This window comes from Artibeus jamaicensis, unplaced genomic scaffold, assembly GCF_021234435.1.
Source record: "Artibeus jamaicensis isolate MK-2021 breed Jamaican fruit bat unplaced genomic scaffold, CSHL_Jam_final contig_457, whole genome shotgun sequence".
Lineage (NCBI taxonomy): Eukaryota > Metazoa > Chordata > Mammalia > Chiroptera > Phyllostomidae > Artibeus > Artibeus jamaicensis.
In genome coordinates, this window is record NW_026521840.1 from 1,139,770 (window position 1) to 1,156,246 (window position 16,477).

The 16,477-nt window shown below is 42.2% G+C and overlaps 1 protein-coding gene across 1 annotated transcript in view; it reads left to right on the forward strand.

The window, feature by feature from the left end:
* MSN (moesin) overlaps positions 1 to 16,477 on the forward strand; it is a 68,220-nt gene that overhangs the window by 28,367 nt on the left and 23,376 nt on the right. The window contains exon 2 of the mRNA XM_037135153.2: positions 12,707 to 12,790. Coding sequence (XP_036991048.1) covers positions 12,707 to 12,790 — 84 coding nt within the window. The remainder of the gene's footprint in view (positions 1 to 12,706; positions 12,791 to 16,477) is intronic.

A 16,477-nucleotide genomic window follows, 5' to 3' on the forward strand; every position in this document is an offset into this window, starting at 1 on the left:
CTTCCTGTGCAAGGGAGGGTGTGGCGCCCGCCTTCCTGCCTGTCTGCCCACCCGCCCAGACGCCATTTACCCAGTACTTGAGGAACTGCCTAAAGAGTTCAGTTCAGTCACTAGAGGCTGAGAGGCTCTCTGGGGTTTAGGGACTTTGCTTTTCTTGGTCTCTCTTTACAGTTCTTTACCATGGGGATTACCAGATACATTTTTCTAGAATCACAATGCTGAAAAGGCCTTTAGAAGATGACTGGTTCCACCACCTTAGATTACAGATGGGGAATCAGTGGTCTGGAGAGTTCTTTAAGCCCTATAAGGAATCAGTGGCAGAATTAAGATGAGTAGAATTCTGGAAAGTTAGACCTGGATCTTCCCCCTTCCACCAAGCTGCTAGTCCAGTGATTTGCAAACTGGATTTGGCTGAGCTATGTGGGGGAGCTGCAGTCTGCCTTCAACCAGAACAATTTTACTTTTATATACTCCATATTTTGAAGTGCCATGCAATTTTTGGTTCAGGAGAGTGAAGAGGCAGGAAGATGCTGGAAAAGTAACAAAATTGAGAACCACTGAGCAAGACAGTACACCTGGGGGCACTCTGACATGGGTTACTGAGACCAGACTCAGAACAAATTCCTTGGTTTGTTGCTCCCACCTAATGGTGTGGCATCTTCCACTACAAAAAAGACTACCTCTGCCCTGTGCTACCTTGATCTCCTATCCCAAGGAGAGCTGTTCTGGTAGCACTCTGAAACAGAACTAGAAGTCAGAGGCCACTAGATTTCTTGAATAAGATAAATAATAGCCAAGCCTTTGGAAGGATCTTCTTGTAACCCTAATAAGGAAAATTTGGAACAGTAACAGTGTACTGGTAGCTGAGGAGACCTGGGTTCTAGTCTTGTCTCCTTCACACTTGAACAATTTGATGTTTACCTCATTAAGCCTCTATCTGTCCCTTCTATAAAATGGAGCTTCTCTGCCTTGCCTTTCATCCAGAGTTCAATCTGGTAAAACAATGCATGTGTACAAATGCCTTTTAAACTGTAAAGAACAGTGCACATGAGGCTAGGATTATTATTCTATAAGGGTAAGGCAGAGGCCATGGGGGCATTTGGGTTGGATAATGAGGTTGCAAGAGAAAGGAATGAAAATTTATCAAACATTTAATACATATTCTAGTTCCAGCCTACATCCTTTACTATAATTAAAGCTAAGGTTGTCCTCATATTTATTTACTCTTATTTTACTTGTAGGGAAACTAAGGCTTCAAGAGACCTAGGACATGGAGTGTCCCAGGGTTTTCCTCCAGAGCCTGAAATCTGTCAGTATTTGTGAAGAGACCTTAAAAACGTGCTTTGGTTTCCACTGGGGCTTTCTAAACCATTCCCTGCCCCTCCAGGCTCTCTCGTCTGGTGCGGATATTGCCTTCATGTTTCAGTTCAGGGTTCTTTAGCCTCAGCTTTCCTTGGTGGTACACCAGGCATACCAGGTGCCTTTGTTTTGCCTTTAATTGATGGAGGAGCCTTTTGGGTCAACACTTTTTCCTTGAGAAGAGGGGCTTTCTACTCCCATGGAGAGCTGATACAGAGAGCCAGGGATTTGTTGCTGGTCGGGCAGATGTGGCTCTTGGCCAACCAAGGTCATGCAGTTGCTTTCATTTATTGAGACTGAGTTTTCTCACCTGTAAAATGGGCTTAAGGATGCTTACTGCACATGCATTTCATGTACTAGTAAATATTTAAAATCAACACTCTCTGGTGAAACCATGATTTATCCTGTTTACTGATTGATTTCTGTGGTGTAAATACCCCCAACATGGTTGATTTCAAGCTGCCAATACATCTTTGAAGGAGGAGTTGTGAAGAGATGCACGTGATCAGCTCCATTATGAGCTCATTCCAGTGCACCATTGTTAATCACAGCTATAGATTCCCATATTCACCTTCCATCCCAGCTTGCTCACATCTGTACACAAATGCAGGACCCTCTCACCATGCCTTTTCTCTTCCCTAAATTCCTAGAGTATGCAAGAAAGGGAGAGTGTCATTTAAAGTCTTCTCCTCCCTCTGCTGCTTGCAGAGTCCACTTTGCTGGGTCCTAATCTTGAGGTCCTTGTAATGAGGATCTCTGGGCCAGAAAGCCTTTCAGAACCAGACCTCTGGTCCTTATCTCATCTAAACAGCATCTGTGCCAGGTGATGTTTCTTTAAACTTCCCACAGGATAAGAATCATTTGGGGCAAAACTACTAGTTCCCAAGCTCTCTTCCCCTGGAAACCCTGTTTTAGTGTCTTTAGAGTGAGGTTTAAGAATCTGGATTTTTAAACTAATGCCCCAAATGATTGTTAAATTTGGGAAACACTGCATTGGCACTGCATAACATTCCACCAAGTTGGCATCATTACGCCCATTTTATAGTTGGGAAGGTCAAGAGATCATGGCTTGTTATTAGTGAAGCTGGACCTTGCACTAAGGTTTTCAGTTTTCTCCTACAACAGACACATTGCTTTATGGCACAGTAAATATCTGTGGTGGAAGGAGTGATGATACTAGGTAGGGAGCAACAAGGATAATCCTTGCCTCCTTGCCCTACTTTACAAATAGGGAGACCAGTTGCAGAGGGGTTTGGGGAACATAGCAGTACTGATTGCATCCCTGATTTTCTGTGCAGGCTGACTGTGTTCAATTTTGGACAGCTGTTTCCCCAGGCTCAGCAGCTCAGATGTCTCCACAGTTGCTCTCTACTTTCTGTGTTTCCCTTCTTACAAGCATCCCTTTACCTATGTGAATACCAGCCCATGAGTGGCTAGTTGGTTCATGGAGCTGTATTCTGTTCCAGACGTTCCCAAATCTAGCTGGGACTTAGATTTATCTGAAGCTTTCAACTTCTGATGCCTGAGCTCTGCTTCTCATATAATAAATCAGAATCTCTGTGGGCGAGGCTGGGGATCTGTAGTTTAAAAATTTACCCAGGTGAATCTGATGAGTCAGTTTGCAGACCCAGTCTGTGATTGTTTTGGATACCAGCTGAAGGAGTTTGGAGGTCCTGGTAGGTTGTGTTGAGGGGGTGGGGACTTGTGTATATTGGTAAGACATGATTGGAGAAAATGGTGAGGTAGCGCAAAGAGGATCAGGTTTCACATGGTCTAATCAACTAGAATCCCAATCACATTTTAGAATTTGTTTTCAAAGTGAAAGAGCACTTTATGCCAGAAGGACTCTCTGGAGGTCTTCTTGGGAAGCCCTTAGTCTCCTCTGCAGCTGAACAGGTTTTTGTTTTAAATCATTCCTGAGAGGTAGAATATTTGTAATAATAAGGCTGAAAAAGGAGGGACTAGTAACCATCACATTCTACTGATGATTGGCCAAGTATCTTCATGTCTATTATTTTAACTTAAATTTCCCAATAACCCTGTTGTAAGGTTGATATTATTAGACCCATTTTATAAATTAGGAAACTGAGTTTCAGAAAGAGGAAGGTCAAAGAGGCTCCAAAGACTTTCTACTATGCCATGTTTTGCTCCTCAAAGAGCAGACATCAGTATTTCTGGTATGAGAACTCCGATTTTGTGGGTCTCTCAGATACTGAATTTGGCTGTTGGCTGACCTGCAAGGTTGGCAGGAATCTGGCTTTAGCCTATCTCTTGGGTTGGAAACAGAGCTTCTTGACTTGGTGTGGGAACCTTCCCCTGCCCAGCATACTTGACTGATCATGGCTTCAGTGATTTTAACACCCAGGAGCACATCACAGGGCAGAGATCTCATGAACAGTGGATGGAACCTTAGCTGAGGCTCCAATCAACTCCAGTGTGCTTCAGAGTTGTGATGCTGGAGGTTTCTGGAATGTGTTATTGACCAGAGAGAATAGAGCCCTCTTCTGGTGCTCTAGGCAGAACAGGCATCTTCAGGCAAGTTATAAATGTTCTGTTTCCAGTCTACAAGTACCTCCTGTGAAACTTGCAGTCAGGAAGCTGGGTCAATCAGGAAACTGATTTGAGAGACTGATACCCAGCTGGGTGTGGCCCCTGAGAGGTTTAACCCGTTTGGGAGATTTACTTTAATGATGACTCTTCCCTTTAATTTCAGCAGTTTCAAGTTTTTATGGGAATTGAAGAATCTGTTGTTCTTGGCTACCTGGATATAAATCTGTTCCCCAGATTCCCTGCCTCTTTCCTTGCTGTGCTCCCCTCTCCTCCCTATCTGTTCCTGCCTTCCCTAACCTCCAGCTTGGGTCTCAGCTATGCGTGCTACCAGGGACATTCCAGATCAGTTGCTACCTAAGTTTTGGCAAAAGAAGTGGTCCTATAAACAAAAGATCTTTGAGTTTCTTTCTATGTTGTTGTAAAAGGTTTAGTCTCCCTAGAATAGATGGTGATGAATGTCTCAGAGCCTGAAAGTTGGGGCTGCACTTTATTGAGAAATAAATTTTCAAGCACGGTTAGCTTTGAGTTTTTAATGGAAGCAAGCTGTAAGTTCGAGGGTGATTCTATGGTTTATTAAATAGGACAATCAATCAAGGGCCAAGTCTTTCATTTCTGTTCTCATATTGCCTAGCAGCTGTGTGACCTTAGGCTAGTGCCTATCCTCTGAACCTTAGTTTCCTTTGCAGTATATTGCAGAGTTTGAATCATGATCTATGAAGCTCCTTTTAGATCTGACAGTGTGGGATTCTGGACTCTTTATTCTCTTGGAAAATAGGGATGAGAAATTCAGAAGGCTATTATTATTCTGGAGGAGCCAGATGAGAGTCTAGGATGAGTGGATTAAAACCTTTTAAGAAGTGTAAAGAGAAGCAATGAGTTGCTAAGGAGGTGGTGGGGCAGCCCTCATAGCTAGGATGAAAAGATGAGCTGAGGTGGGAAGTAGGGGAGTGGATGTTGTTTGTTCCTGGGGTATGGTTTGGCTGAGCTGATTTTGAAAGTAAGTCATAGAGTAAGACACAAATGGCGAAGAGCTATTTTCCTTTTTGACCTTCATGTGGAGAAGAGGGGGGGGGGGTCTTACCTTGGCCTGAGATTGAGCAAAAGGCTATGCAGTTAAGGCTGGGTTACTGGGGAAGGTACAGGTTGCTAGCGTAATCTCACTATTTCTGAGCTTTTCAGCTTTGGCTTCTACTGTGAGCTCTTTTCCCATAGTGACAACATAGTTATGTTATTATTACTAAGATGGGTTAGTTATGTTTGGGGTTACTCCCTTAAATATGTGCTAACAAGAGGAGTAGCAGTGTCCAACACCATTGTTTGACAGTTGAAATGGTTCTTGGAGAGTTTTTAGAGGGCACAACTAAGTGAAAGGGGGCCCTTGTCTCCCATACCCTTTTGCAGCAGTTGGAGTGGTTGAAGATATTGCTGACCCGTTAAGGTATGAGTGTATGCTGGGTTGGGTGTGGTTCTCTTTTCTAGAAACTACTGAGCAAAGGCACAGGCCTAGGAAGGGTTAACCCCAGGCAGGTCTTGCTAGTTTAACGGTTTGGAAATTGGTAGGAAGAGGTCAGCACAGGAATGTTATTCCAGGTACCACTTCCAAGTCAAAAGGAAGAGGCTGAGTTGCCGAGAATTGAGTGAGTCAGTGGAGGAGGAGGAGAGGGAGGGGAAGAGAATGTCTCCTAGACTAGAGATTCAAAGCAACCCTTGTTTTCCTCCTTATGGAAAATAGCTGCTTGAAGCAGTGCTGTCATCCCAAGAGGCAAGACAGACCAGGCCCTGCTCGGCTCTCACCCCAGTCCTGGTAGCAGGAAATGGTGGGTGCTGCAGCCTAAGTAATTGGGGTAGGCAGTTTGGATAACACTGTGGTGACTACTCTCTGTCCAAGGAAGAGACTGAAGTTTTGGGATTGCCCTAGTAGGGCTTGTCCGACCTCTGTTCCCCCTTCCCTACGTACCTTTGCTTTCTCCATACCAGTAGCTCCACTGAAAGCCCAGAGTGGGCGGGCCCTAATAGAGTTTGGGGAGGTGGCAGATTGGGGGTGAGGTCATTTAGCTCAGGCTCAACTGACTGACTCATAAGCTCTACTTTGATGAGTTGGCCTTCCCAAGCAGTGCTTCCCAGATGTGCCCGGGGTCCTGTGTCAAAGTGTTTGAACCTTGGCCAAATTAGTTGCCAAGGTGGTGTCTGAAGACAGCAGTGAAATCAGCATGGCCATAGAGTGGGTGGAGTCATGAAAAGAGCTCCAGGAATGTCCAGAAAACCCATATTCACTATTTGCTGGTTGAGTAAATGTGGCTTCAGTGATGTTAAGTGAGACAGTGGGTGATGAGGCTTGGCACATAGTTGGTATTCAGTAAGTGTTCATTTCCATTCTTATGTCAACTGCCTGTATGTACTTCAATTTCTTCACCCATAAAGTGGCACCAGTAATGCCAATTCTCTCTGACTTATAGGTCTGTGCTTCAGGCAAGTTACTTGTGATTATTCAGCTCTCTCTGCTTTCATCTCTTTCTCACCCAAACTCCTCTCCAGGAAAGAGTCATCCTGATGTTCAGGAGCAACACATTATTCAGAGGGAACACATTGCCCTCATCTTCTCACTGTGGCCTGGCTATTGCTCACCTGGGTGTTTCTAGCTCTAGGCAAAGAGAGGGTCCACTATTTGAAGCTGCCCAGGCCCATGACCCAAAGTACCCCAGCTGTGAGGTCAAGGAAAAGGTTGCGTCTGGCTTGGGTTTTTTAATTTTTTTAATTTATTTTTACAAAGGGGGGAAGGGAGGGAGAAAAAGGGAGAGAAACATCAATGTGACAGACAAATATTGATTGGTTGCCTCCAGCACACCTCCAACCAGGGACCTGGCCCACATCCCAGGCATGTGCCCCAAGCAGGAATCAAACCAGCAACCTTTTGGTTTGTGGGACAGTGCTCAACCCGCTTAGCCACACCAGCCAGGGCCCTTGTTATTTTTGTTTCTTAGGCCAGACAACTGGGGACGCAGAAAAGATCCCAGTTTGTTGAGAATTTTGGATGGCAGATCACTGTGATGGACTTGTTAGTCCAGCGAAGGGCTTGGTGTGGGAAGTGTCTTTGTTCAATTGTTTAATAAATAACAGTGGATTTATTGTTCTTGGGTTGGGGGTAGGAGGGCTAAGTGTGTTTGGGAGGGTGACAGCCCCATGGCCACACCCCAACTTTATTTTTTGTTCCTTAAACCCTTAATCTTCTCCAGAGACAGTCTTTACACTAACTCTGTCTGTATCTAAGTCTTCTGGGGCAGGCTTAGGCAGGGATTAAGTTTTGTGATGGGAATCATCTTGAAATGCTGCCCCACCCAGTCTAGCTCCTCCACTCCTAAACAAGCTGAGGGGCTGCTTAAAACTTCTGACTCCAGAGCCTTTATTTTCAGGCTTTTGTCTCCCAAACTAGATTACTCCTGCTTAAGATTGCATAGGCTGGGTCCAAAAGGTTAGTAGGTACCCACTAGGGCAGGAGTGTCGAACTTATTTTCACCAGGGGTCACATTAGCCTCATAGTTGCCTTCAAAAGGCTGAATATAATTTAAACTCCCTAACAGTTAAGGAGTAGTTACATTTATACAGTCCTAAAATTACACTTGGCCCTTTGATGGCAACTGTGAGGCTGATGTGGCCCCTGGTGAAAATGAGTTTGATTCCTCTGCAGTAGGGTGAGAATCTAGTGGGCCCTGTGTGGCTTGCAGCTTATTTTACACACTTGGGTCCCAGATTAGTCTAAGGGAGACCAAGATATCTTCTTTGATCAAGACTTCTGCTCTATCTGTCACCTTCAGGTTTCAGGTATGTTATCATCTTATTCCTCTCTACCTCCAACACACAGAAAATGAGGAGCACAGATGTGTGACCCTGACCTCATGACTCACATTTTCTTCTGAGTTAAATGGCGGCAAGAATAGAAGTCCCTTTGTGTTGCTTTTCTTTCTACTTTTTTATTTTTAAAGATTTTATTTATTTTTAGAGAGGGGAAGGCAGAGAGAGAGAGAGAGGGAAACATCAATGTGTGGTTGCTTCTCGAGCACCCTCTACTGGGGACCTGGCCTGCAACCCAGGCATGTGTCCTAGACTAGGAATTGAACCAGCAATTCTTTGGTTTGCAGGCTGGCACTCAATCCACTGGCCCTCTTTCTATTTTTTTTTTAATGTGAGATTATTTGTCTCCACAGTGAAATTCAAGAAACCTCACACTGTCCTCCCAGGAGAAGCAGCCACAGTGGAATGGCAGAAACCCTAAGCAGGGATTCTGGGGAAGTAGATTCCAGCTTGGTTTCAGCTGGACATCTTCAGAATTAGTTCTCTGCTGAGAACTTTAGAAGAGCCCTTGTTCTGAGGGAGGACATGTGGACAACACTAGACTCTCTGACATGTTTATGACTAACCTAGGCTGGGTGCTTCTGCAGTAACTGATTTAGTTAAGATGCATTTCTTTTTATTATTATTTACTTATTTTTCAATTACAGTTGACTTTCAGTATTATATTAGTTTCAGGTTTACTGCATAGTGGTTAGACATTAATGTAACTTTCAGGTAAACTCCCCAGTAAGTCTAGTACCCACCTGACACCATTCATACAACTATTACAATACAGTTATTACAGTATTATCCACATTATTTCTCGTGTTGTACTTTACATCCCTGTGACTGTTTTATAACTGCCAATTTGTACTTCTTAATCCCTTTTCTGTAATAAATATTTGAATTCAATATTTGGGCCTGTGGCCTAAGCCCCAAAGATGCTAAATTGACATAACCTGTGCTTGACAATGTTTGAACATTTTTTCTAATAATGTGAATTAAAGGGAACTCCTAGGCTGTGGAATGTGGCCCTGGAATCCCATCCCTTTCCTCAGTTTCCTCCCTGGGTACATTCTTCCAAAAAGCCCTATTTATATTCTGCCCCACCCTTCTCAAGACCTCCAAGCTGGCTGTCCACCGCTGACAGGATTAAAGCCAAGCTTTCTAGCATAGTTTTCAAGGCTCTCTACTTACTCAGCTTCTTGCCCACTCTTCACTTTGCTGGCCTCATTCACCCTGGAGTAGGCTTGCATGCTTGCTTCATTGCTGTCCCTTATGGGCCATCATACATCTCTCTACCTAGGACATTGGAGTGCTCTTACCCCTATTCCCACAGACTCCCTTTTTCAAAATCCAGCTTATCCTTAGAGACCAGTGCAAATACCACTGAACTGTGTGGTTTTTTTAAAAAAGATTTTATTTATTTATTTTTAGAGAGGGGAAGGGAGGGAGAAAGAGAGAGAGAAATATCAATGTGTGGTTGCCTTTCACATGGCCCCCACTGGGACTTGGCCTGCAACCTAGGCATGTGCCCTGACTGGCAATTGAACCAGCGACCCTTTGGTTTGCAGTCCATGCTCAATCCACTGAGCTACACCAGTCAGGCTAAACTGTGTTTTTGTTTCATTTTCACAGAAGGCTTTTTCTGTTCTACTATGACACTTCTCAGGATGTCTCTCTTATTTTAAAAAAAGGATTTTATTTATTTTATTTTTAGAAAGAGGGGAAGGGAAGGAGAGAGAAAGGGGAAAAATATTGCTGTGTAAGAGAAATTGGTTGCCCTTTGTGTGACCTGGCCTGCAACCCAGGCATGTGCCCCAGTGGGGAATTGAACCAGCAACCTTCTGGTGTGTAGGGCCACACTCAATCCACTGAGCCACATCAGCCAGGGCAGGATGTCTCTCCTTTGTACAATTTTCTGTTACTCAAAGTGCCTTGTGGTCAGGGATTGGTCCTATAACTCTATTCTAATCATAGTTCCTTAAACACAGTGTTCCATTAATATTTGGTAAACTGAAATTTATAGGAATCTCCTTAACCTGGAGTCCTTGGACCTCCATGGGATCCATAGATTTAATTAGAAGTCTGAAGGATACAATTGAATGGAGGAAAATTACATATTGGTTTTCACCCTTACTGACATTTAACCCCTTTTCCAATTATGAATATACTTAAAAAAAGGAAGTAGTACTGGCAATATCTGGGACTTTGTCACCAGTGGAAGTCAAAGGTACTTTTATATCACAATTTAGTTAATATAGATATCTCAGAATATTATTTATGCTCAACACAATGTTGAAATTAAGGTGGTGATAACTAATAAGACCCAGTGTTAGATAATTATTTAAAATTATAATAAAGAAGTACATATTAAATTTTGATAACTATTTCAATATAACTGGCTTCTTTTTATCTACTTTATTTCATGCATTTTAAATATTCTGAGGAGAGATCCATAGATTGCACCAGACTTCCCAGAAGGGTCCATGGCACAAGATGTAAAATGTTACCACTTTTGAATCTGTGTGCTATGCTATATCTGTCTCTTATATCCCCTTGTTTAGTACTATTTATTTAGTCAACATCTTGTGTGTATCCACTGAGTCTTGGGTATTGGAGTGGTAACTCTAAGTAAGACAGAAACCTTGAGGTAGGAATGAAGTCCAAGGTACTAAAAGACTCACTGTCCCTTTTCCACATTTTCCTATTCCCTCAGTCATTGGTGTTTTGAAGTCTCTCCTGACCCAACTCAAGGGTGGGTGATTTGGGGCTGGATGTTGTGGCCAAATTCCAGCCCACTGAGCCTCATTCTCCCAGCTTTATGAGGCCTTGTTCTATGGAGGTCATTGGATTGGCTGAAAGCCAATCCACAGTGAGGGTGAAGAATTAGATATCTGTTGAAATCCAGTAACACCAAGTCTAGGTAGCTAACCTTGCCCACTGCCTCCCACTGGGGTACTTGCCTTACTTGTTCCTGCCTTCAGGGCTTTTCCTGTCCCATTGTCAATCCTGAAATAGATTTCCTCCCTGGCTCCCTGGTGAGATTTATTTACAAAGTTGTTCCCCAGGCCTGGTCCTCATCAGAATTGTTTAGCTAGCAAAATGGCTGTCTGGCCTCCTCTTCCCCGCTAACTGACCCCTGTGCTCAGGAAAGGCCCAGAGGTGTCAAAGACTGATAAGGCTTAATGTTTTACCCATTCCATGGGGATTTTCATATTTGACAATCCTATTCTTAGTCTCCCCCCCCAGTAGTATAGGTAGTATGTGAACATCCTAGAAAAATAGAAAATACAGTTGTAAGATCACCACCCCAAAACTAAGCCTAACAAACACACTTGGATGTGATTCTCCCTATGCATAGTTTTTACAAAATTAAGCTCATAGGATCTTGTTGCTTACTCTTCCTCACTTAATATTACTGAGGTATGTTTCCTGGGCATGGAATGCTGTTCATAAATATTTTATATGATCATTTAAGAAGTCATCTTGTATCTGTACCATATAGATTATTTAAGTAAAATGCCAACAATTTAAAAACTTTGATTTCTTTTTTTAAAAAAAGACTTTATTTTTAGTGAAGAGGTAAGAGACAGAGAAAGAGAGGGAGAGAAATATCTATATGAGAGAGAAACATTGATTGGTTGCCTCTTGTATGCATCCCAGCTGGGGACCAAAGCAGCAACCCAGCCATGTGCCCTGACTGGGACTCGAACTGGCAATCTTTTGTTTTGCAGAATGACTTTGAACCTATTGAGCCATATAGGTCAGGGCTGATTTATTTTAACGGAAGACATTTTACACTTTTGATGTAAGAAGTATTTACCATATTGGTTTAAATTTGAGGTTTGGTCTTAGATGTAAATTCACATCAAGTGTTCTCCACTTACTAGTGATGTGACTTTACACGGATACCTACTTCTTCACCCTCACTGTAGAGATGATACCCTCTACTTCACAGGGTGAGTATTGATATTAAATTGGGTGGCGCATACTGAGTAGTAAGACTCCATGTATGAAAGCTACTGTTTATTGTTACTATTACTACTGTTATCACATGGAAACTACCAAGTTTTCAGCCAAAGGAACAAATCTATACTAAAGAAATTTCAGCTATAATTGACTTGGGCTAGGAGATCTATTCATAAAAATAGAGGATACTTTTGTTAGTGCCTATGAAATCCTGTGTCTGGCTACCTGCTTTTAAAAAAATCTCTCTTTGCTCCTTTTTCCTCTGCTGACTTGGCTTTGGTAGCACTTCAGTGATATCCAACCTACTTCTGCTGAAGTTTCTTTCCTCTCTAGTGCCTAAGGAGGCCAAAGAGGCATAAATACAAGAAACGTTAATAATGGAAGTTAGTATACAGAACTGTAGACATCAGTACCAAAATGGTGCTTAGTTATCACCTAGCGTAATTAACCCCCATATCCCCATTCCTCCTCTTAAACAGATTAGGGGAACTAAGGTTCAGGGAAGGAATGACTCATCCAAGGTTGTAGATAGTGCCAATTATAGTACCAGGCTTGGAACCCAGTGTTTTTCATCCTGTTCTTAAATTGGCTTTCCAAAGACCAGTGCTACAGATAATCCAGGCTGTAAATCAGGGGTGGAGACAGAACACTGTGGGCTTGGGGCTGGCTGGGGTAGGTGGAGAAGGCTTCCTGGAAGAAGTATAGTCAGTACTTTTCTTCCTCTTGATAGTAAGCTGATTTCTATTCATTTTGTTTGCCCCTTGGTAAGCATTGCTCTGTTGCTGTATTTTTTATCTTCAGTAGTAAACTGGTTGGAAGCAGAGGCTGGGTTATTGTTTGTTCACTCCAATATTCTCCTTTCATGCCACCAATATCTAAGTTGCTCAGGTTCTTAGGATCCTAGTTCTATCTTCTGTGATTGAGCAGAGCCACTTGTCCCAGATTCTGCTGAGCACAGAGCCAGACAATTAACTTGCTTCCTTTGATCTCATCTTAGATCAATGTGCGTGTGACCACCATGGACGCAGAGCTGGAGTTTGCCATCCAGCCCAACACCACTGGCAAGCAGTTGTTTGACCAGGTAAGGGACAAACTTGTTGCCCCTTAGCCTCTTCCACTTTTCCCAGTGCCTACTTCTTGGGAAATCTTTTCCTACTTGCTTCCCTAAGATAGGTCTTTTTTTTTTTTTTTTAAGATTTTACTTATTTATCTTTAGAGGGGAAGGGAAGGAGAGAAGGAGAGAAATATCAATGTATGGTTGCCTCTCACGTGTCCCCTGCTGGGAACTGGCCTGCAACCCAGGCATGTGCCTGGACTGGTAATCAAATCGCGATTGTCTGGTTCACAGGCCCGTGCTCAAACCACTGAGCTACACCAGCCAGGGCTCTAAGGTAGGTCTTAATGACAAAGGAGGCAAAGTTTAACTTTGGCATTCTGTACCTTGGATGGCTCTGATTAATTCTATCCTTGGTCATGAACATGGCAGAAAAGAGAAGCAAGCTGGGTATGATTCCATGCTAGATACTCTAAACAAGGGAGGGGCTGGGGAGCTGGGTGAAAAAGGCAAAGGGATGAAGAAGTAGAAATTGGCCCTGGCTGGTGTGGCTCAGTGGATTGAGTGCTGGCCTGACATCCAAAGGGTCTCTGGTTTGATTCCCAGTCAGGGCACATGCCTGGGTTGTGGGCCAGGTCCCCAGTAGGGGGTACTTGAGAAGCAACCACACATTGTTGCTTCTCTCCCTCTCTTCCCCTCTCTTTAAAAATAATAAATAAAATCTTTTAAAAAAGAAGTAGAAATTAGTAGTCACAAAATAGTCATAAAATGCAGCATAGGGAATATAGTCAGTAGTATTATAATAACTATGTGTGGTATCAGGTGGGTACTTAAAATATCAGTGGAGCATTTTGTAAAGTATATGATTATATAACTACTGTGTTGTATACCTGGAACTAATACAGAATAATATTGAATGTAAATTGTAATTTAAAAGTAAAATAAAAAAATAGAAATGTTAGCTCATTGAGCCTTCCACTGAACTCTGAAAGACATAAGCAGTCTCTTCTCCATTTTAATGATAAGGCTCAGAAATTAAATAACTTAATTCATCTAGCTGATATTTGGCTGGGTTTTAAACTCCACATTCTTGTCACTGTACCACATGGTCTTTGTCACATTTATGTTGTTGTTTTCTAATACACAGAAACTGACTTAATGTTCCTGAGGTTGTATACTTTATGTACATTTACCTCAAAGGAATATTAGGATTTAGGATACCCCTGAGGATGATGAATGCAATAGGAGGGTGTTTCATCTCCTGTAGTCATGAAGATGATATTGATGTGGTTATTTCTATCACCAACCCAAAGGGTATCCCTTTGCTGTAAGTCATTATTATAAGAGATGTGCTATGGAATAGCCAGGTGGGGCCACAGAATCTTTCAGCTTTCAAAGTCTCTCCAGGGGCAAAGGGAATGTGCTTTCTGTGACCAGAATTTCAGAAGTGAAAATGTGGCTGGGATTCCTCCAGATGGGCCATTCTGACATTGCCCAGGATGTTAGGACCACATATTACCTTGATGAATTTCCCAAGCACTCTCGCTTTCCTTTTTTCTTTGCCCTCAGAGTCCCTCTACAGTCTGAGAACTTTCCTAAAATTGGGAAGGGTAAGGAAGAAAGACAAAAGAGGTTACACTCAAATCAAATAATTCTATTCCTATGAATATCCCTGACTGGTGAGGGGGAAGATAAGGAGAGGATGGGGATGGTAAGGGGCTGTTTTCTTTCTTTTTTAAGATTTTATTTATTTATCTATTTTCTTAGAGAAAAAGAAGAGAAGGGAGATAGAATGGAGAGAAACATCAGTGTGTGAGAGATACATCAATCATTTACCTTTTGCACCAGTGCCCGCAACCCAGGCACATGCCCTAACTGGGAATCTAACTGGCAACCTTTCGGTTCATAGGCCAGCGCTCAATCCACTGAGCCACATCAGCCAGGGTAGGGATATTTTCAATTCAGGTCTCCCTGTAAAAGGAAGAAAGGGATGCTTAGATATCTGAGGAAAGCTTCGTAGGACCCTCTGGGTCCCTGATATCTCTTGGTAGACTGAGAAAATTGTTTATGGCTAATATAGGTGAGAGTTAACATTTGTCCAAGACTTCCTGTATGGTAGGTACTGTGACAGGAATTTTGTGTACCTATCATTTGACTATCACAAAGTCCTTTGAGTGTAGAAATTAGTACTGGCCCCATTTTACAGATGATGATACAGAATCTTCATTTTCCTAGCTAAGCCTTGTAAAAATTGTTGAACCTCTCCTGGTTGGCATTTTCATTTTTAAAAAAATTGGTCTTTTTTTAGTGAAAAAAAGCCTACCTCAAAGGCTTTTTGTGAGGTTATGAATAAGTATATTATTTATCACTTGTTACCCCCTAAAAAACTTGTTATAGTGGTTTATAAGGATACATAAATTCAAAAAGGTAAATTAGAAATAGGCGAGAAAGACAGTAAGAAAATACAAATAGGGAAGCAAGTGTTATGTGAAGCATCCAGCATGTAGTAGAGATGTAATAAATGATAGCACCCAAATGCCATGATACTTCTTGTCTTGTTTAACAGATAAGAGTTGGGAGATAGGCTTGAAGATCCTCAGAGTATCCGACTTCGAATTTAGCTGTAACTTGCTTGTTCTCTGGAGTTTGTTTTGTTTGTAATAGTGAAGGGTAATCATTAATATTTAATTTGTGAAAGTACAAACTAGTTAGAGGAACATTTAAACACACATTTACTACAATTAAAGTGATATGCTGACATTCACATAGCTCACAATTGATTACAATGCTAACCTGGAATGAGTGTATTTTGATTATATTAAGGCTTGGCATTCTCCCATTGTATGCAGGTTTCACTTTATTGTTATTTTTAAATTTATTTATTTAAAAAAAGGATTTTATTTATTTTTAGAGAGAGGGGAAGTGAGGGAGAAAGGGAGAGAAACATCAATATGCAAGAGAAACATCAATAGGTTGCCTCTCGCACATCCCCAACCAGGGACCTGGCCTACAACCCAGGCACGTGCACTGACTGGGAACCTAGGTGGTGACCTTTCATTTGATGGGATGACACTCAACCCATTGAACTATATCAGTCAAGGTTTGTATGCAGGTTTTATATTGGAGAGCTTTTGAAGGAACAGCCTGGTAAAATTGAAAGGGTACTGGATAGATAGAAAGTTAGAAATCTTGGGCCCTAGGGCTGGCTCTGCTGCTAACTCTCCTGGTACCTTACATAAACCTTTTTCCTCTTTGGGCCTCAGTTTATCTATCTGTAATTGATTTCTAAAGTCTGGTTATCTTTCTTCCCATTAAATTTATTGGGGTGACACTGGCTAACAAAAATATACAAGTTTCAGGTGCACAATTCTACAACACATCATCTGTACACTGTATTATTTGTTTACCACCCCAAGTCAAGTCTCCATCTATTGCCATTTATGGTTATCTTTCAAAAATTTATCTCCAGCATTTGTTTCTGCATTCTACATCCCTTTCCCATTTCTAAATCCACTGTTTCGAGTTCGTATGACTCCCTTCTATAAAAAGGAAAGACATGCCTCACTTGAGTATGATTAGCAGTTGGCATATGTGTGAGGGAGGGGAAGATACTTGGCATGTAGGACATCTCCTACTGGACAGGCTTTTTAATGTCTCTGGGACAAAAGGGAGAGTGTCTGTATGCTCCAAAGTCTATTTGGCCTTTTCTTCAGA